The sequence below is a fragment of the Leucoraja erinacea genome, chromosome 6 (genome assembly GCF_028641065.1).
Source record: "Leucoraja erinacea ecotype New England chromosome 6, Leri_hhj_1, whole genome shotgun sequence".
In the NCBI taxonomy this organism is placed as follows: Eukaryota; Metazoa; Chordata; class Chondrichthyes; order Rajiformes; family Rajidae; genus Leucoraja; species Leucoraja erinaceus.
The window spans coordinates 54,973,308-54,995,887 of NC_073382.1; the positions used below are offsets into that span (position 1 = coordinate 54,973,308).

Below are 22,580 nucleotides of genomic sequence, written 5' to 3' on the forward strand. Positions count from 1 at the left end.
CGTTCTGGTAAAATTTACCAGAAATGTTACTTTCTGGTGAAATGAGTTGAACTGGACACTGACCTTTCTGTCCTGGACCTCCTCCATTGTCAGAGTGAGGCCCAGCACAGATTGGAGGAACAGCACCTCATATTTTGCTTAGGCAGCTTACACCCCTCCCCATCCTTGCTTCTCCCCTCTCCATCCCTTCCCGGTTCTCCAACCAGTCTGACTTTCCCTCTGAATGAATGCATGAAGAGGGGGATAGTCAGCTAGAACTACCTTCTTCCAGCTAACTGGTCTATTCTACATTTTCCTTGATCTGCATCTATTTTGATCTCTTACACTTCCTTATCTCTAAACTCTCCCCCGACACTCAGAAGGGTTTTGACCCGTAACGTCACCCATTCCTTCTATTCAGATATGCTGCCTGTGCCGCTGAGTTACTCCAGCATTTTGTGTCTACCTCCCCTGGCAGCTTGTTCCATATCCCCACCACTTGTGTGAAAAAGTTACTCCTCAGATTCCTATTAACCTCCACTGACTGCAGGCGGAATAGTTGGTGATTCCAGTGCTTAGACACTGAACCATTGAGCTTCTTGTCCGAGATACACCATCCCATTGTTTCTTGTCCTAAATGCACTAAACCGATGTTTGTTGTGATAGGTATTCTAAAGCACTCGGATTCTGGTGCTACATAACTAAAGCACTCAGATTCTTGTGCTGGACACTAAAGAACTTAGATTATTGTGCTACAGAGGCGCCATAGAAAGAATCTAGTCTTTTGCAAGTGGCAAATTTCACAGGTCGGGCTTCATGACAGCTTATGTCCATTGGGTCTAAATTAAAAACTTTATGACTTACTTCAAAGTAATAGAAAATATAGGGATTGTACTGATGACTTCTTTACCACTGTCAAAGTCAGTGTAATGAAAGCTGACAATGAAGAAACTGTATACATCCGGTACCACTTAGAAGCGCGGAGGGGTAGTGTAGTTGTGCGCGAAATTTTGTGGGGCTCTGAAATTTTTGTAGTGAACGAAATCTTCGCACACCAACGGCCTGTCGCGGCCAAAGTGGGACAGGCCCAAGACCCTGGCGTGACGCAACGTCTCACCTTCAACAGCAGAAGCAAGCAAACGATCGCCGAATTCGGCCTGGGGCTCACGGCCGTTACGGTCCGGATCCGCCCCCACTTCTACTCCCAGAGCGGGGCCAAGAAAATTGAAGATAGACACAAAATGCTGGAGTAACTCAACGGGACCGGCATTGCTGGAGAGAAGCAATGGGTGATGTTTCGGGTCTTCTTTTCGGACTGAAGAACAGTCGACACAAAACGGCACGCATTGCTTCTCTCCAGAGATGTTGCCGGTCCCGCTGAGTTACTCCAGCTCCTGTATATTAAAGTATGCCATGCTGATTTTGAAGAATGATTTTAATCACATCGCCATAATCACATTGAAGTGGTGCTGGCTCAAAGGGCCGAATGGTCCTGTATTGAAGATAAGAACAAAGCCGTAAAGATGACCAAGTGCAACGATTCACAATATATATCTTTTATTACATAATACTGAATACTAGGGCACTGTATGGGTGATACACAAAAAAATACATTCTTTAATAAGAAAATAAATTCAGTTGCGCTTCCCCACTCAACCGGACAAACATCTTTAGTTTAAGAAATTAATGTACTGATGGCATTTCATAACTTCCACTAGAATGTATCAGTGACTAATTAGAAAACTAAAATTTGAGATGAACTCGTTTTTAGGTCATCTCGTTATGTAGCACCAGCATTTCAATTAATATGTTGAAATATACCCAAAAAAAGTTACTGCAAACTGTTAGCATGTCCAATAGTTTTAGTATTTGCATTAACTTAAACCTTATAAAACAGTACAAATTTTGCATCGATTATAGTTTGTAAAGCACCTCAAACTATAAAGGAGCAAGAACAAATACTCTGTAGATATACCAGTCCACTTTATTTTAGCAATCAAGTTTTCCTGGAGCATTAAAAATATTTTTTGCAGAACATTAAAAGATATAAATGTAGCAGTTGACCAGTTTTGCTTTCAAGTATTTGTAGGGAAACCATTGGATTTATTCCTTTGTTGTATTACAGTTATCTACCATGCTAAATACGTTAAGCAATAAACAAATTGTACAATTTAAAAGCATGCAAACAGAACTATTTTCTGTCAAAACTGAGTCCTGCAGTTGTTGTTACAGTGCCTTTTTACTTGAAATATTAATGTGCGAGATATCAGTCATAAATGTACAAGGAGGCCACTCGATGACAGTTGGTGTAATTAACACCTTCTTGAATTATTTAGGTATTCTATTTTAAACCTTGTAATAGTTTTCAATATTAAATCCTACCAAGTGCATAATCCTTGCATGTTTTAAAGTTGCTCATTGATCTTGACAAGCAGTTCTCATGCACAAGATATTCCAGTTATTTCTGAATAATGCAGTGTCTTACAATCAATATCTTAAAATGATTATAAACTGTACAAAAATAGTGAAGGTTTATATGCATATATCATTTGAATATACATTGAAATATACTGGTCAATACAATACAGTACACAATGAAGGAATGTGGAACTGTGCTTCTCTTTCATTTGATCGCATGTCTATAAATCCATAAATTCATTTTAGTGGAGTGAAAGAAGCATTGATTGTAGTGTAAGCACAGTGTGAAATATATAAAGTAAACTACATTGTTACATGCTGCTAATCGAAGCATTTCAAATTGCGTCAAGATGTTTTGGATTGCTGAATTATAAGCCTTGTTTCTACATGCGTGAAATAGATTATATATTAAATCCCTCTACTGTTAGTTTTCCACTATTTTCAATTGCTGGGTATGCATTCGGAGGTTTAACAACATGTACCATATAACTAGTACCATTTTTGGAAAAAAAATCCAATTCACCATTTTTGGAGATGGCAGCATGGTGCAATGTGTTTAGGATGTTATGTCAGAGATGTGAAATCTGGGTTCCCAAAATATATTCACATACTCAATCTCACAGATAATGGAAGGGGAGGGTATAATACTGTATACAAAACAAAATGAGGATGCATCACATAGTCTGACAATATTGGTTTTGTAATTTCTGAACAATCAGGGAAAAAGGTTATATTTAAATAGTCCAATTAATGAACAAACCTGGTTATACTTGGGTAGCATCACAACATGATGGAGGAAACAACTTTCAAATATGGATTTTGCCTGACCCGTTTAGTTCCTCCATCAAGTTGTTATTTTTGCTCAAGTTTCCAGCAACTGCAGTCTGGTGTCTTCAAATATCGATTATTTTAAAATAAATTTAAAATTGAACAAAAGGATATGGCTCTGCAAAGTTAAAACTATTCTTCTGTGGTAACTTTCAAAATCGGTTGAATTTAGGAGATTAATTTAATGACAGGTAAATACAGTAATACTCTTTAATCCAACAAACTCAGGACTTTGGTAGTGCCAAACTGATAGATATTTCAGAATATTGGATGACTACCATTAATACTCTTTTTACTCTTAAGATGCTACACAGCAGAATAATGCATCTTCATGTTTACCCGGCGAGTTTAAAGCCGGCACAGGAACATAGGTCCCAGAGAGTTTAAAGCCAGCACGGGAATGTAGGTCCCAGTGAGTTTAAAGGGTGCACAGGATCCGGAGTTCCACTGAGCCAGATACCAAACCACCAGGATTTCCAGAATGCAAATTATTGGATTATTGGAGTTTTACTCTATTTGGAAATAATTTTGAATCTGAAACAATGTCTTCTGGAAATTGGCTGTTACTCATTGGTCTCCTTATTTGCGCCCAGCACTTTCAGCCAGTTTCTTCAGTCTTTTCTTCAACTCCAGAGGGAATTTCTCATAACATTTCTTACAAACAGGCTTCATATCAAACTCCACAAACTTGTTTCTGTGGAACAAAAATGAACAACACAGATCAATGTAATGTGCTCTGTTTATCCAACCTTAGTTTTCAAATGCAAATGTAATAAATGTAATCAAATAATTTGATTTAAATATGAATAAAACCCCAGGAAAATTTAAAATTGCCACAGTTAAGGAAAATAGAAATACATTCCAAAGAAAAAAAAATGCACATGAAATGTCCCTCAACATGGTAAAAGATAATCATGATGACATTTATTATGTTATTGATTTAGTTCCTATTGTGCAAGATAAATTTGAGGTTAAATGAACAGAGTCAGGTGAGTATCTCTGTCTTCGTGAGTGTTAGTTTGAGAAGATTGCAAGAAAATTGCATAGTGTTGTTGATCTAGATCAGTCCATCACACACACGAGACTTCCCACCTACATATACACTTCACGCTGCCTCACAAAGCCAGCCAACACAAATCAAAGACTTGGTCTACCCTATTTGTTCCTCCTTCTCCTACTCCCTTCCAGCAGAAGCTACAGAAGCTTGAAGGTGTTCCCCAGCAGACCCTGGACCAGTTTTGCCCCCGTTATCTGGCTGATGAACACTTCTTCCATGAACTAGGATACCTCAACCACATTGTGGACATTGGACTTTGTCTAAGAAACTAACATGCTACAAAAACTAAATTTTCTTCCTCTTTGCTTCATCTATTGTACATGAGTTTGACTTGATTGTATTTATGTAAAGTACATAGGAGCTAAGAGCTACATCTAAATCTCTCTTGAAAACATCCAGTGAATTGGCCTCCACTGCTTTCAGTGGCAGAGAATTCCACAGATTCACAATTTTCTGGGTGAAAAAGCTTTTCCTCATCTCAGTCCTAAATGGCCTACCCCTTATTCTTAAACTGTGACCACTGGTTCTGGACTCCCCCAACTTCGGGACCATTTTTCCTGCATCTATCTAGCCTGTCCAATCCCTTAAGAATTTTATGTTTCTATAAGATATCCTCTCATTCTTCTAAATTCCAGTGATTACAAGCCCAGTCAACGCGTTCTTCATCATAATCATATTTTATTAGCCAAGTATGTTTTGCAACATACGAGGAATTTGATTTGCCATACAGTCATCATACCAATAAAAAGCAACAAAACATGCAAAATACATTTTAACATAAACATCCACCACAGTGACTCCTCCACATTCCTCACTGTAATGGATGGGAAAAAAAAGTTCAATCTCTTCCCTTCTTTGTTCTCCCACAGTCGGGGGCCTCGAGCCTTCCGTTGACGGGATGACTTTGGCTCCCGTAACTGGCGGTCGGGCACTCCGCCGGGGGGATCAAGCTCCCGCATCGGGGGGATCTCAGCTCCCCCACACCAGGCGATTTGACCCCGGGTCTGGGCTGGTCGAACCTCTTGCGACTTAAGCTTCCCGACACCTCTACCCGAGACTGCAAGCTCCTCGATGGTGAAATCCGCAGGCTGCGGTTGGAGCATTGATCCCAGGCAAGGGATCGGAAAACAATCGCAACTCCAGCAAGGCAAGAGATTGAACAAAAAGTTTGCCCCCACCCCCCCCCCCCCCCCCATAAAACAAACCAGAGAACATATACTTTTAAAACACACTAAAAATAACAAAAAGACAGACAGACCCTTAGCGAGGCTGCCATCGCTGACGGCGCCACACGGTAGAATATATGTCAGTCATACAGTGCATTCAGTAGAGCTAATAGGACTAGACGTTTCAATCCCTGTAACAAGTCGGCACTCTTGCTATTTGCAGTGGGATTGGAGTGGTGAAGGGTAGGGTAGGTACGTCATCGGGCTCATCAGGTGGACACCCTCCTTCTTTGACGTTTCATTGATAAGTCCACAACATCTCCAGAGGGCTCAATGATGATACCTGGCGTCCCAGTTACACCCCCCCCCCCCTCAATTCCATACCCTCCTGTCTTCATCTTGCAGCCCAATTGTTGTCTCTCCTTTTGATCCAATTCAATTGCTGCTTATTTCTGCAGAATTAGATAATGATTTGATTGCTTGTTGGAGGGAGCGACCCCTCACCCCCATTTTCTTTAATTGCCTGGTCATAGATGTAGCAACAAATCCCCTGCATCCCACTTCAACAGGGAAAATCTTGGTCTTCCAGCCATTCTGGGAAGCTTCAGTTGCCAGTTCAGAGTACTTGGTCTTTTTCCTCTCACAAGCTTCTTCAACACCATCTTCCCATGGAACTGTCAATTCCACAACGTAAGCCAACTTGGCTGTTGTGGACCACAGGACCATGTCTGGCCGGAGTGTTGTAGACACAATGTCTGGGGGGAACACAAGCCTTTTTTCTAAGTCCACTTCCATTTTCCAATCCCGAGCAGGCTGCAGAATGCTTGCATCCATTGATGTTATCTGGTGCTCTGGAGGTTGGCCTGCTGGTACAAATGTTGTGAAGTGGACATTTCCTGCCGATGTTGGTGGGGAAGCATTTGTGATAATTCGCCTCTGTTCAAGGATTGATGCCAGCTGTCTGAGAACTTAGTTATACCGCCAAGTGTAACGCCCTTGGCCGAGGCTCATAGTGCATCCTGTTAAAATGTGCCTTAGTGATGCAGGTGATGCAGGGAGCAAACGGGGTCTTCTCCGAACCACTGCTTCAGGTTCTGGGGTGATGGTAGAACATCATAAGTGGCTCTGATGACAAAACTTAGCCGAGATCCTTCTATTTGCCAGATGTCACGCAAGAGTTTCCTCTTTTCCAGGCTCTCCCAGTTAGTCCATTGGCCCTGCTTGGTCATTGAGACAGCCTTGGCGTGTCGCTCTGCCTCCTCCCGTCTTCTCAACTCCTCCACCACGAGCCGTCTTTTCTGCACTGATGTTGCCTTGTGCCATTGAGGAGCTTTTGCGACGAGCCCGAGCCCGGCTCTCCCATGTTGAACTTGGCCAACCACATCCCGGAAATGAAGAGCAGACTTAGCTCTCTGAACGGCTTCAGATGGGGTCCACTTCCTCCCCGTTGCCACACGGGGGGCACCTGTTCGAATAACAGTATCTTCAGATTCAGTGAGGGTCATGACCAACCTTGCTTTAGTGTATTTGAACTCTTCCACAAGTCCTGCAATGGGTAATTCCAATTTGCCACTCCCGTACAGTCCGACAGCACTTAAGCATCGTGGAAGTCCAAGCCATTGTTTCACATGTGTTGCTGATCATTCTTTCCAGCTTTTCCACTTTGTTGATGGGGATTTCATACATAGTTAAAGGCCACATGATTCTTGGTAGTATGCCAAATTGGAAGCACCACAGCTTGGGTTTTCCTGGTAGCAAGGTCTTGTTGATGCGAGCTATGTGCATGATGGTATGTGCATGATGGTATCCTTTTTCAGTTGTTCAAACTGCTCGGTGTCCTTGAGCTTTGCATCATACCATTGGCCCAAACTCTTCACTGGCATTTCTGAAACAGTTGGAACAGGTATTCCGTCAATATGAAATCTTTGATCCTTGACTTGACCTTTGACAATGGAGATGCTTCTGCACTTGCTGGGTTTAATCTTCATCCTTGCCCATGTGATGTTTTGATGGCGTTTTTCCAGAAGTCTCTTGGTGCAGGGGATAGTTGTTGTTAGTGTTGTTATATCGTCCATATAGGCTCGTATCGGTGGCAATCGCTGACCACACTGTAGCCATTTTCCTCCCACAACCCATTTTGATGCTCTGATAATGAGCTCTATTGCCATAGTGAAGTTCAATGGGGAGATGGTGCACCCCGCCATGATGCCTACTTCCAGTGGTTGTTACGCTGTGGTAAAGTCTGATGTTGTGAGACAAAATTGCAGATCCTGGAAGTAATTTTTTATCAGATTTGTTATTACTGCAGGCACCTGAAATAATTCAAAAGCAGTCCACAGTAGCGAATGAGGAACTGATCCACAGGCCAGATCGAGGAACAAGACATGCAGATTATTTTGTTCTTTCTTAGCAGTCTGGATTTGATGCCATATGATGTTGGTATGTTCAAGGCATCCCGAGATGCCTGCTATGCCAGCCTTTTGGATTGACGTATAGAAACATAGAAATTAGGTGCAGGAGTAGGCCATTCGGCCCTTCGAGCCTGCGCCGCCATTCAATATGATCATGGCTGATCATCCAACTCAGTATCCCATACCTGCCTTCTCTCCATACCTTCTGATCCCCTTAACCACAAGGGCCACATCTAACTCCCTCTTAAATATAGCCAATGAACTGGCCTCGACTACCCTCTGTGGCAGAGAGTTCCAGAGATTCACCACTCTCTGTGTGAAAAAAGTTCTCCTCATCTCGGTTTTAAAGGATTTCCCCCTTAACCTTAAGCTGTGACCCCTTGTCCTGGACTTCCCCAACATCGGGAACAATCTTCAGGCATCTAGCCTGTCCAACCCCTTAAGAATTTTGTAAGTTTCTATAAGATCCCCTCTCAATCTCCTAAATTCTAGAGAATATAAACCAAGTCTATCCAGTCTTTCTTCATAAGACAATCCTGACATCCCAGGAATCAGTCTGGTGAACCTTCTCTGTACTCCCTCTATGGCAATAATGTCCTTCCTCAGATTTGGAGACCAAAACTGTACGCAATACTCCAGGTGTAGTCTCACCAAGACCATGTACAACTGCAGTAGAACCTCCCTGCTCCTATACTCAAATCTTTTGCTATGAAAGCTAACATACCATTCGCTTTCTTCACTGCCTGCTGCACCTGCATGCCTACTTTCAATGACTGGTGTACCATGCCATCCAGGTCTCGCTGCATCTCCCCTTTTCCTAATCGACCACCATTTAGATAATAGTCTGCTTTCCCGTTTTTGCCACCAAAATGGATAACCTCACATTTATCCACATTATACTGCATCTGCCAAACATTTGCCCACTCACCCAGCCTATCCAAGTCACCTTGCAGTCTCCTAGCATCCTCCTCACAGCTAACACTGCTCCCCAGCTTAGTGTCATCCGCAAACTTGGAGATATTGCCTTCAATTCCCTCATCCAGATCATTAATATATATTGTAAATAGCTGGGGTCCCAGCACTGAGCCTTGCGGTACCCCACTAGTCACTGCCTGCCATTCTGAAAAGGACCCGTTTACTCCTACTCTTTGCTTCCTGTTTGCCAGCCAGTTCTCTATCCACATCAATACTGAACCCCCAATGCCATGTGCTTTAACTTTGTATACTAATCTCTTATGTGGGACCTTGTCGAAAGCCTTCTGGAAGTCCAGATACACCACATCCACTGGTTCTCCCCTATCCACGCTACTAGTTACATCCTCGAAAAATTCTATAAGTTTCGTCAGACATGATTTACCTTTCATAAATCCATGCTGACTTTGTCCAATGATTTCACCGCTTTCCAAATGTGCTGCTATCCCATCTTTAATAACTGACTCTAGCAGTTTCCCCACTACCGATGTTAGACTAACTGGTCTGTAATTCCCCGCTTTCTCTCTCCCTCCCTTCTTAAAAAGTGGGGTTACGTTTGCTACCCGCCAATCCTCAGGAACTACTCCAGAATCTAAAGAGTTTTGAAAGATTATTACTAATGCATCCACTATTTCTGGAGCTACTTCCTTAAGTACTCTGGGATGCAGCCTATCTGGCCCTGGGGATTTATCGGCCTTTAATCCATTCAATTTACCCAACACCACTTCCCGACTAACCTGGATTTCAATCAATTCCTCCAACTCCTTTGACCCGCGGTCCCCTGCTATTTCCGGCAGATTATTTATGTCTTCCTTAGTGAAGACGGAACCAAAGTAGTTATTCAATTGGTCCGTATCAATGAAATGGTTTTGTTTCAGATACTTTGTAAGTCTTTTCGCCACCACACTGAAAAAGATCTTGCCATCTATGTTCAGAAGGTTTATTTGCCGAAACTGTTCGATGGTGGAAGAATTTTTTTTCTTTTGGGATCAGCTCTTCGCCAGGCTTTGAGGATGACTTCCTTTTCCCACGCAACCCTCAGGTTCCTCCAGAGGAATTTCAGAATATCTGGGGCATTCTTGTAGACATAATATGGAACACCATTAGGGCCTGGTGCAGAGGCCGTTTTTGCCTTCCTCACTACTTCTTTTACCTCACTCAGCTTGGGAGGGCTGATGTCAAATGGATGTTGTGGGGGTGAGATTGGTGGGATGTCAGCGGGGACAAAAATCGGTTCATCTTTCGACTCATCAGTGTGGATGGTTCTGATGTGTCCTTCAACCTCCTTTTTTGATGCTTTCAGGGATCCACTTTTTTTTTGTGTGAAAATGCCTTTCACAAACTTAAAGGGATCTTTGTAGATCTGTTCTTGCTTTTTCCTTCTTTATGCGTCGTTTCCTTAAATTCTCCGCTGGGACCTTGTCAAAGGCTTGTGGGACCTTGTCAAAGGCTTTTTGAAAGTCCAGATTCACATCCCCTGGCTCTCCCTTATTCATTCTACTTGTTACATCCTCAAAACATTCCAGAAGATTAGTCAAGTGTGATTTTCCCTTCATAAATCCATGCTGACTTTGACCAATCCTGTCACTGCTTTTCAAATGCACTGCTATTACATCTTTAATAATTGACTCAAGCATCTTCCCCACTAACTGGTATATAATTCCCGGTTTTCTCTCTCCCTCCTTTCTTAAAAAGTAGGATTACATTAGCTACCCTCCAGTCCACAGGAACTGATCCAGAGTCTATAGAACATTGGAAAATGATCTGTTTGGAAAGCCTGCAAAACAAAGCTTTTCACTGTACCTCTGAACATGTGACCATAATAAACCTAAACTTAAACCTTTTTAACCTCGTATAATCCAAATACTTTTTGAGATACAGTGGGGAAACAGGCCTTTCGGCCCACCAAAGTGAGTGCCCACGCTCATCCCATACATCAGCACTATCCTACACACTAGGGGCAATTGACAGAGGCCAATTCACCTACAAACCTGCATGTTTTGTGTGTGGGAGGAAACTAGAGCACCCAGAGAAAACCCACACGGTCACAGGGAGAATGTACAAACTCCACACAGATGGCACCCGTAGTCTAGATTGAACCTGGGTCTCTTGCGCTGTAAGGCACCAGCACTACCGTTGCGCCACTCAGCAATGCCAAAGTATTTCACTTGGTAGATTTTGATCCAATATAAAATATGTCCCTTGAACATGGATAATAATTCAGATTGTTGATGTGGCTCCTGGGCTACGAATTTCTATTCCCATCAACACAAAAGCAGTGGCCAACATTATGATGAAAGCAACTTGTCTAGTAGATAATAAGGAATCCTTTGATATCAGAAAACATTCTACTATTTTTTTAGAATACTGCAATATGACTAAAATTAATCAAGTTGTGGGTTAAAGACTACCACGGTAGCATGTGGGCAGTTTTGTTTGTGGCTTGTCAAACTCAACTTTCAAGCTCACCCAGGTGTTGACATGCTTCTGACTTAAGATTTCTTGTCCTTCAAAAGCATCAAGTAGTTAACATTGATGTGCAGAAATAGAATAAATGAATGAGTAGGAGGAATCACAGAGGGGGAGCAGCGAGAGAGGATGTTGCAATGAGAGCTAGCATTGTTCGAATTGTGGTCTGGAGTACTGGAATGTTTGAGTTAGAAAGGTTTTCAACAAATATAATTTGACTTGAGATAGGTCGCAGGAATATTACTAAAGAGGACTGGTCAACAAAGGTACTGAATAAATATTAGGGTAGGTGACCAAAAAACTTAAGAAAAGCTTTAAAGGAAAATAATGTAAGAGAGTTTGAGGAAAGACATGTCAGAGACTAGAGCTCAACCAGATGAAGGCCCGGCTCCAAGGATGAGATTTAAAATACTGCACAAGCCAAAATTAGGGGAGTGCAGAAAATTGAAGATTGTAGGGCTGGAGCAGAGGTCCTAACGGTAGGGAAGGGCGAATCTGTGAAGCTATGCAAGAGGGAGAATCAGAAAATCAATTTATTGAGTGGTTAGATTGGGCTTTGTTGGACAGGATGCAAATGTGGTTCAAAGAGTAGGAAGATGTAAAAGTGGGACTTTGGTAGAATCATGGGCCTCAGACTGTTGGCCACAGAACAGAAGCGTGGATGATTGTTCCAGAAGCAGATGATCTTGAGCAGATGAAGAGACAGACACAGTTACAGAAGTAGGCCAAAGAAAATATGAGGAGCCAACAGCACGAAAACGATGAATGAAACACAACAGATGGGAATTAAAGATACTAACCAAAGATAGAAGAGAAGAGACAGACATTCCTTACAGGCAGATATCCATCCCTTTTTTCTTTTTCTGTTTGTCTTTTGCATCCCTTTCCCGTTTAGCAAGTCGCCGTTTTAACTCTTCAGGCAATCGTTCATAACAGTGTTTACAGACTGGTTTCAGATCAATTTCAACAAATTTGTCTCTTCAGCAAACAGAGAGGATAGGAAAGGATAGAACAGAGAGAGTAATGCACGAACAATGAAGATATAGAACTACACATAAAAAAACCTGCTTTTCAAATAGTAATTTCTTTAGAAATGAAGATCAGAAAGAGGCTGATAACCTAAATTAAAGTACTTACTTAAGTGTCAACTTGGTGTTGCAAGTTGAACAGGCAAAACAGTTGACACACCAAGCTTTATTCAAAGCAGATACCACTGTACAGGAGGAAAGAAAGTATACAGTTAACCACAATGCTAGTTCATCTCCCTTCAGGAGCATTTACCCCTTTGGCCGATCAGAGGTAGAGTATTTTAGAGTTGAACAATGTTTTAACATTTAACATAGAAAGGAATTCAGAGCACTGTACAAGTTTTTGGACTGTCAATTTTTCAATGACGGATGAATGAGCTTCTGGCAAAAAAGAGACCATGTGGCGCCATCTTGTGGCCAAGCCACTTGTTCTAGAACCTTCGTGATCTGGGCCGTTGGTGAGATTAGAGAAGAAAGGAGTTGAAGGTTAACTGGTGTGCTCTCGAACGACGGCAAGGATTTTGGTTAAATATTTATTGAATGCGCATGAGTACCGGGGCTGTATCTATTAATAAAGGAACATAGTGTGTACAACCAAAACAATTTATGCTATACAAAAAGTATTTGAATATTTTGATTTCATTTTTTAAATTCTAAAAAGCACTCTTTATTGATGGTATTATTTTACTAAAGCTGCATCAGAATAAAAAACAAAGACAATTATTGGAATATTATATGTGTTACATGCATACCATCATAAATATTTGAATAACTACAAAGTGCCATGTAACTTACCATCACCTTCAATCACACGGTTACAGTGGTAGCAAACATCACCGAATAGCTGAAAATATAATTGCACGTTGTTCAAAGTGTACTTACATCAAAAGGTACAAATTTTAAGAGAACGTAATGCTTTCAGCAATCTTTTCAACTGAACTATTCAGTGGGGATCAAAATTATTTTCGGAATTAATAGGACTCAGTTGTAGCATTCAACTCTAAAACATTGATGCAAGTTAAAACTCATCTCCCAAACTTTAAGATGTTACTTTGCTGTAGGCGTTGTTCTTTCCGATGCGTTAAAAGTGAAGCCAAAAAAAACCCATAGGGTAATTTATAGGACTCTCTCATTATCTTGGACAATAATCATGCCACACTGCATGTTGGACTAAATTTCAGGAAGCAGTTGCCTGATAATCTGACCTTCACCACCATTACCCTGCACTTGATACATGTCAGGCTGAATGGAGAGTAGTCTCAAGCGTTGTATCGTGAAATCCTGCTCATCTACTGAAGCGGGCCATCTAATGCTGAAGAATGGTCTCAACCCGAAAGGTCATGTGCTCCAGGGATGCTGCCTGACCCAATGAGTTACTCCAGCACTGTGACCGTTTCTTTAGACTTTAGAGATACAGCATGGAAACAGGCCTTTCAGCCCACTGAGTCTGCACCAACCAGCAATCTACTAGTACACTAGTTTACACACTGGGGATAATTTACAGAAGCCTACAAATCTGCACATCTTTGGAGTGTGGGAGGAAACTGGAGCACCCGGAGAAAACCCACACGGTCACAGGGAGAATGTACAAACTCCGTACAGACAGCAGTTTTTTCTCTGCGCCATTTGTCTAATGACTTAGCAGTCTGAGGCATTTAAATATATTTGGAATAATTTTTAAGTTTAAATTAAAAGCACATTAAACCAAAAGCAGTGAATAATTAAAAACATTCAAATTATGTAAAATAACTTGAAGAGCCAATGACCAGCAATGGAGCAGTAGGTCGAAGTCAGCACCTCTCACTTGCGTGTTTGACTGCATTGCCGTGTCCAAGTGATGAGATAAATACAAACAGTCAATAGCTGTAAGTTTCCTTTGGAGGTTCTGGTCATCAGGATGACGATTAACTATTTAATTATGCCATCATGGCTTGCAGCGTGCATATCTTCTGCTAACTTATAAAACAAAATAATGCTGAACCTTGAAATGCAAACTTTACCTTCCTTTTAAATGGTGTATGGTTAAAAAACTACTACTGGGGTTTCAGAACATAAAAAGCAGTCCATTTCTACAATGTAAGCAAATAATTTTGAACAGCTTAGACTCACAACATTAGACATGTTCCATTTTTTTAAATTCTCTGTTCCCAAATTAAAAATGGTAACCAAATGTATAAATGTAAAACGCAGACTAAAATTGTCAAACAATAATCAAATTATTGTTAAATGTATTCCTGGTTTACCTGATTATAGTGTGTTTCACAATAAGCCAATCCCTTCCTTTCATAGTGACGATGACCCAAAAAAGGTTTCTCACACTTGGCGCATACAAAATGCTGGAAATACAGTAGATGGCAACATATTCAGTTTTAGTGAACCTTCCTTTCAGAAATAAACCAGCATCAAATTTTCCAGCAGTCAATCAATGCAAAATGGAATGACCAAGAACCGAAGCAAACATGAATTGTTCAGGGGCAATTACGTAAACCAAAGATACACGCTGCATTTCAGATTTTATCCTCCTCTCTTATTGTTGCAAATGAAAATTTTACATGCCAAAATAAAAAAAACTTGGATATCTTGGAAATCTCCCTCCTCCCCCCCAAAAAGACATGGTCAAAATCTCATCTTTTTTTTAAGTTGGTGACTCACTTGTTAGAAGGGTATATATAGAATGGCCAAGTTGCAGTGCTTCTTAAATTCATTTCCAGAGACACACCGGCAAACACAAAATAATATCATCTTTGGAAAAGTTCACTTCTTTTATTACTATTTTATCTTGTTTCTCAGGAACACTGAGAAAATAACGCTCACGTGTCCACTATTCTGCACCACCACAATTATCCACCTAACTGTTGGTGAGTTTTGTACACGAGTACTTAAGAGGTTGTGTACTAAGTGCTGTTCCAGCAACTGTGGATACACCAAAATCAGAAATAACTCCAAAATATTTGCAACGTGAGACAAGATTATTAAGCAGCAATGAAAACAAACGCTTAGGCACTGCTATTAAGGTATCTGCCACAAAAAATATTAGAATATTTAGAAAAATAAAATTTCTCATTTATGCACAACTTCTAATGGCTACATTAAAGAATGTGCTGGCATTGAAAATGTAATTGCTGGAAAATATCTTTCCTGCAAGTTTCAAGATCAGTAGTAATATGGTCCCCTTTATGGCCTGCAATCTTTATTATATTTGCATATATCGCATTCTATCCTTAAAATTTGAAATGGAATAGGATAATCACATTTCATTGGTGCCACAAACAGACTGGGATAGAAACATAGAAAATAGGTGCAGGAGGAGGCCATTCGGCCCTTCGAGCCAGCACTGGCATTCATTGTGATCATGGCTGATCATCTCCATTCAATAACCCGTGCCCCTAGAGCTCTATCTAACTCTCTCTTAAATCCATCCAGTGATTTGGCCAACACTGCCCCCTGTCGCAGGGAATTTCATAATTTCACAACTCTCTGGGTGAAAAAGTTTTTTCTCACCTCAGTCCTAAATGGCCTCCCCTTTATTCTGAGACTGTGGCCCCTGGTTCTGGACTCGCCCAACATTGGGAACATTTTTCCTGCATCTAGCTTGTCCAGTCCTTTTATAATTTTATATGTTTCTATAAGATCCCCCTCATCCTTCTAAACGTCAGTGAATACAACCCTAGTCTTTTCAATCTTTCCTCATATGACAGTCCCGCCATCCCAGGGATCAATCTCGTGATCCTACACTGCACTGCCTCAATCACAAGGATGTCCTTCCTCAAATTAGGAGACCAAAACTGTACACAATACTCCAGATGTGGTCTGACCAGAGCCCTATACAGAGCAGAAGAACCTCTCTACTCCTATACTGAAATCCTTTTGTTATGAAGGCCAACATTCCATTAGCTTTCTTCACTGCCTGCTGTACCTGCAAGCCAACTTTCAGTGACCAGTGTACAAGGACGCCCAGGTCTCGCTGTACCTCCCCCTTACCTAACCTAACCCCATTGAGATAGGGTCTCCCAAACCACACTTAGCCAGTGGGACATTTTTTTTCTGCTACCAAATTGGACCATTTCTGAAGGGAGGCGTCTGATATTACAAAAGTATATATGGATTAATTGGTCTTTACTGCTCCACTGTAAAAAACTGAAAACAAATTATTGAGTTGGAAAAAGTATTTGAGGTTTGGTAGGAAGTGTTGAAAAAAGGATAGTGAGGGAGGAGGGATGATGCTGGATAGGGTTGGGGAGATAATTGCATTGTAGGAATTTGCGAAAAGATTAATGGGGGGTGTTTTTGAGATGTCTGCAAAGGAATTTGGCAGGTAACTTGCTGGTCGGAACATGAGGAATGGGGTACAAGAACAATAGACAGTTAAACAACATACCTACCTCATTAATCTGTCAAATATTACAATTTTTCCATCTATTGCAATTTTCCTTTCTAAAAAAGGACCAAATCTGTCAATCAAGTACTATACAAAAATTGTGAAGCAATATCAGCAAATACAGGATATTGTTTAAAAAAAATTTGCTCCAAACTGATTATTACTAATTTTCAACATAGTTATAACTAGACCACACATCTGCTTGCAATTAAGACGACTTAAAATAGTGCCTTTCAAATCAGGCTTGTTATGACTCCAGCTGCAAAGGCAAGGACATATATTCCACTGAATAAACAAAACGGTATAAAAGCAACTGAAACAAGGAAAGCTTTTGTACAAAACAGATTTTGTAAAATGATATTTTGCAGTCAGGAGTGTCACGGTGAGTAAACATTGAAATGTTTTCACCCATAAAGGAATGCGCAAAAAGTGAACCAAAACACACTCCTCAATCATAATGATGAGGATTCTACTGAGGTTGTACTAACAATGGATGAGTAGGAAAATACTTAAGCCTCAGGGTTTGAAAGGGTATTATACAAAAACAGCATTTGATCGAACATATTGTCTCCACTGATGCTACTCAACTTAGTGAATTCTTTGAGTACTCAACGTAAAATTTCACACATACCTTGTTTGGCTTAACGTGTATAGTGGGTATGTGGAGCAAGAACAAACCAAAGGTGTTGCTCACATAATCTAAACTGGACACAGCTAATTGGATGTGCCACCACAGTGAAATTCTGCAGCATACACATGGTGATCAGTAAACTGAAGATATTTACTGACTCTGGTGATTGTTATCACTTAATTGAGCTGGAAAGAGTGCAGAGGAGATTTATGAGGTTGTTGCCAGGACTCGAGGAGCTGATCTATGGGAAGAGGTTAGGCAAGCTGGGAATTTATTCTTTGGAGCGCAGGAGGATGAGGGATGATCTAACAAAGGTGTATAAAACCATGAGGGGAATAGACAGGGCAAACACACACAGACTTTTACCCATGGTAGGAGAATCAAAAACAAGATGACATATGTTTAAGGTGAGAGGGGCAAGATTTAATAGAATCTTGAGAGGCAACTTTTTCCACTCAGAGGGTAGTGAGTACATGGAATAACCTTGAGGACGTAGTTGCGGTGGATACTAAAATAGTATTTACACTTGGGCAGGTACATGTATAGAAAAGGTTTGGAGGGATATGGGCCAAATGCAAACATATGGAACTATCTTACAAGGGTCGGCATGGGTGAGTTGGACTGAAGGGCCTGTTTTTTTTGTGCTGTATGACTAGGACTCTAATCGTATCTCCATTCAAAGGAGTTAAGGTGAAAATTCTACTCAAAATTGAGAAGACGAATCTAAGCTTCCAATGACATCTTATACTGAGTGAGTTATGGAGTGTTTTTTGTGTTGACGTTTGGATGAGGTACATAACTAATGGCAGACTTGACCTCTCAGGTGGATGTAAAAGAAATCCCATGACAATGTTAAAAGGTAGGCGAGTTACCCCCGTGACCTAGCAATTATCTTGGAAAGATACAGAGCATTGGAATTGAAAACATTTTTTACACAACTGAAATGCATCAGCCTGGTTATGGTTGGATTTATTGGTAATAAACGGATCTAGGCCTTGGTCAATTAATTCATTAAGCACAAATCGGTCAACGTAGCACTCTCCTCTTTGGTTGGTTCCAAATCCAGTTAAAAAACAGTTTAAAATAACTGCAATCAGTGATAATGAAACTTATAACTACTCAGTGATAACCGAGAATATGGAAAGATTTGCCACAAGTTTAAAGCATGCAACCATTCTTTACATTTGCAGTGACCACTTAATCCTGAGAAAGAAACAATCAAAGCAATAAATAGAATAGGATATTAATTAGTTTACCTCCACATGCCACTGTTTGCCCATTGCATTGACTACACGTCCTTCAATTGGTCTTCGGCAAGCACCACAAATGGGGACACCCATTTTATCATGGCATGGCAAGCAATACAGTTCTCCTTTCAGCTCTCTAGCTTCAGCCGTCAGCTCTTTTCTGATAAAAATAAACCATCAAGTTTATGAAAGAACCATCCATTTTTATATCCTCTTGCATAAACCTTGTTATAATCCCAAAGGGGAGGAAGGAGGATAGTGTCCGTTATTGCCGAATGTCTACTATAACCAAGTAAAGGATTACCAAATAACAGTATCATTGTATAAGTAGTAGATGCAAAGAACCGCAGATGCTGGTTAATACACAAAAGGACACAAAATGCTGGAGTAACTCATCAGGTCAGGCAGCATCTCTGGAGAACATGGATAGGCGATATTTTGGGTCAAGACTCTTCTTCAGACTCTTGGTCTAGAACTGAGCCTAGAATCCAGGTGAGTTGAGGTGAGAATCGGCAGAGTAATTGGTCACGGCGTGCGGGTGGCTGGAGTGCAGCTAATGGTCAGTGTTGATGGCGGCAGGATATAGCCGAGGAAGTTGTGTGGACCAGAGGTGGCGACAGTATGTCCGGCCTGGAAGCAGCCAGGTTGGAGGTACGAGCTGGGGTGGGGTTGACAGGCCGGCCTGGAAGCAGCGGGGAAGGCAGTGCGGGGCGGGGTTGGTGTCGACAGCTCGGCCCAGCGGTGAAAGTCGGTGGATGTCCACTATAACCAAAATCTGTTATAAAGAGGTCTGTAATAATAAGGGTTTACTGTACTGAGATGATTTGTTTTTATTCATGGATTATCTACATTGTGAAATTTTATGTAGAAACTCAATGAAAACTTTTTCATAATTCAGTGTATTCTTGGTGAAATACAAAATGCAAGTAGGAGTTTCAGGATTTTGAAATTTGCTATGCGGTTGAAACAAAGAAAGCTTTAGACGTAGGAAGATAAGAGGCGGTCTGGTCAGTTGGGCAGAACAATCACAAATGGGAGTTAAATCCACAGCAGTATGCAGCAACACATTTGAAGAGGTGAAATAAAACAAGGGAATTTGCAATGAAAGGCAGTATTACGGATTACGAGTACATACTTGGTTCCTTAAAATTAGGCAACAGTTAGGTTAAAAAAGGCAACAGGATTCTTTCCTTTCAAGGCAAACAATGAAAGAGCAAGTACTTTATGCTGCAACTGTTTAAACAATAGTTAGCCTATAGCTTAAGTAATGCAAACCGTTTTGGTCACTACAGCACAGGAATAATGAGAGATGGGGCATGTAGAAGAGATTTACAAGGATGTTACCAGGACTGGAAATTGGAGCTATGCGATTGGATGAGATAGCGCCGTCTCCTTGGAACAGAATAGGCTTTGTGTATAAAAGTAATACACGGCCACTACTGCTACAATTTTAAAATCTTTATTTTAGGAAAAACAAAATCTATGTTACATCTGCATTATTCCAAATGATTTTAAAATAGATAATTAATTATTTGTTGTCTGTATGCAAAAAGTTTGTATCTATTAAGTGTTTTTAGATTATAAAGTGTATTAAATGAAAAGCGAGCTGAGGTTTAAGAAAATTTTACAACTGTTTCATTTTCAAATAATTTCCGAAATTGGTGGAAAATTGGTATTAAATATAGATCATAGAACAGTACAGAGGAACAACTCCTTTGGCTCAAAATGCCTGTGATGAACATGATGCCAAGGTAAACTAATCTCTTTTTCTCTCTCTCTTTTTTTTTCTTTTTATCTTTTTGTTTTTATATAGACAAGTTCTCTTTTAAACACTTAACTATATTTACATAGAGACCGGGAGGTCTATATTCAATGTGTATTTTGACACTGGACATACTTAGGTTATACCTGTTATTAATGTAATCCTGCTCCCTATGTATCAATATTTACTGTTATGTTTATCATTGTTTTTTATTGTTTTTTTTTTATTGCTATCGAAAAAAATTAATAAAAAGATTTAAAAAAAAAGTAAACTAATCTCTGCCTGCACGTGATCCATATCCCTCCGTTCCCTGCATATCCATGTACTTTTTCAAAAGCCTCTTAATAAATCAAATTGACTTTTTTCTCAGCAATTATCTTGTAATTCAAGGTTATTCCCTTTATCCTGTATCTGTACCCTGTGGACAGCTTGATTGTCATCATGTATAGTCTTTCCGCTGACTGGATAGCATGCAATTAAAAAAAAATCATTGTACCTTGATACACGTAACAATAAACTAAACACATCACAAATAGTCACTAAATCTCAGTGCTCATTAAAGCTGAATATCCAGGTATCACTTAATACGCAGATGGTGAAATACTAGCAAATGCTGATATCGGGAAAGACTCGGGGATCTATGTTCACAAATGACAACAAAAAATAAGGTCAGCAAGCAATTATAAAAGGCTGATGGTATGTTAGTCTTTATTTTACTCTTGGCATACGCTTATCACAGTTATGTACGGTTTAGGTGACATGACAATACAGTGTAACAAAGATTAGATTGATTCCAATATCATGGTTGTCTACAGTAAACAGATTAATACAGTAGAAAGGGCCTGTATTTGCTAGAGTATAGGATAAATTCCTAGTGGGCTAAGCAGGACAGGTTCTGAGAGGCTGCTTTCCATGGTTGAAGATTTGAGTACTGGAGGTTACAGGTTTCTGGAAAAGGGCTGGCTATTTCGGACAGAGCCAAGAATCAATTACTTCTCTCAGTGGTCATAAACGTATTAAAAAAATCTCCACCCCAGAGAGATGTGGATGCATAATCAATGAGCATATTAAGTCCACAAATATTTTAATCAAAATATGAAGTTTGAGATGTGGAGTGGGTGACCATGTTGTAGTATGGGAACTAACTGATTATCCACAAGTTTATCAAATAGTAGACAGGATTCTGTGGACAGTCTTCCCCATTTCATTCTGCTGTTCCTATACTTATGCTCTTATTGAATAAAGACAAGCACAGAACATGGCAGAATCAGGTAAGGCTTGTGAAAATTAACAACAGCACACTAACATTTTGTAAAATGACTGCATTACACAATTACTGTTTACTGCAAGTATTCCTGAAAAAACAATCCTGATGTTCGCAATGTATATAGTCAAATCTCCAACTATACATTGAAAATAGTGGGCAAGAAATTCAATGTTTAGTTTTAGAGTAATGTGGTTATGGCAAAGCTGACAGGAATTTGAAGCCTCAAGCAAAAAGTTCTAACTACTTTTAAACTGCATGTTAAATTCCAGGTCCTACTAACATGATGTGTGCATACTTCTCAAAATACAATGTATGTGAGGATAAAGAGGGAATATTGCTCAGGGCTGCAAGATGTAGGTTATCTTTAAGACTTGTCAAATCAAAAAGTGGTTAAGATCACAAGCTTTAAATGGCTAACAACTTTAATTAAATCCAAGAGAAGATTTTTTTAAAGAAAAATGCCAGCAGGAAAAAAATCGACCTGTTGCCATGAGATTGACTATGGGTGACTTTTTTTTACAATGGAACAGTATAGGTTCAGAAAGGGAACGGAATAACAGAGGCATGCAGAGTAAACAACAGCAAGAAGACGTTAGTCACATAGGAGGCAACCTTACACTGGAGCTCATGGATCACGCTGCTCCCTGTATGTTTCACAATTAAGGCTGCAACAATTCACCAAGTTGTCGACTAAAACTGACCTTTGAACATCCTCTCCAGAACAAAGAACAGATTTATATGGCCCATAGGTTTTAAGAGAGGTTGTGTTTTGAAATAAGATTGGGCCCTGCAGCATTCACTTTTAGCCTTGCTTTATCTCATATCAACAAACATTTTCCACCATTCCCATATTATGTAAGTAGTAAGTGTATCCATGTACTATTTGATCGCTACGCACAAGAGCCACTCTTACACAGACAAGATACTTAAAATACAGACTTTGTGGACTTAAACCAATGATTTTAAT

General features: G+C 40.3%; 1 protein-coding gene across 4 annotated transcripts in view; it reads right to left on the reverse strand.

Annotated features, from left to right (window-relative positions):
- Positions 1-1,519: 1,519 nt before the first annotated feature.
- Positions 1,520-22,580, reverse strand: part of LOC129698158 (LIM and senescent cell antigen-like-containing domain protein 1) — a 115,497-nt gene continuing 94,436 nt past the window's right edge. For 3 of the 4 annotated variants that reach the window (XM_055637093.1, XM_055637094.1, XM_055637092.1), the window contains exons 6-10: positions 18,594-18,744; positions 14,572-14,664; positions 13,124-13,172; positions 12,438-12,513; positions 1,520-3,919 (exon numbers count right to left, since the gene is read on the reverse strand). In XM_055637093.1, coding sequence (XP_055493068.1) covers positions 3,805-3,919; positions 12,438-12,513; positions 13,124-13,172; positions 14,572-14,664; positions 18,594-18,744 — 484 coding nt within the window. In that variant the 3' untranslated portion in view covers positions 1,520-3,804. Of the gene's footprint in view, positions 3,920-12,134; positions 12,279-12,437; positions 12,514-13,123; positions 13,173-14,571; positions 14,665-18,593; positions 18,745-22,580 lie in introns of all 4 variants that reach the window. The other variant, XM_055637095.1, reaches the window with a different exon arrangement.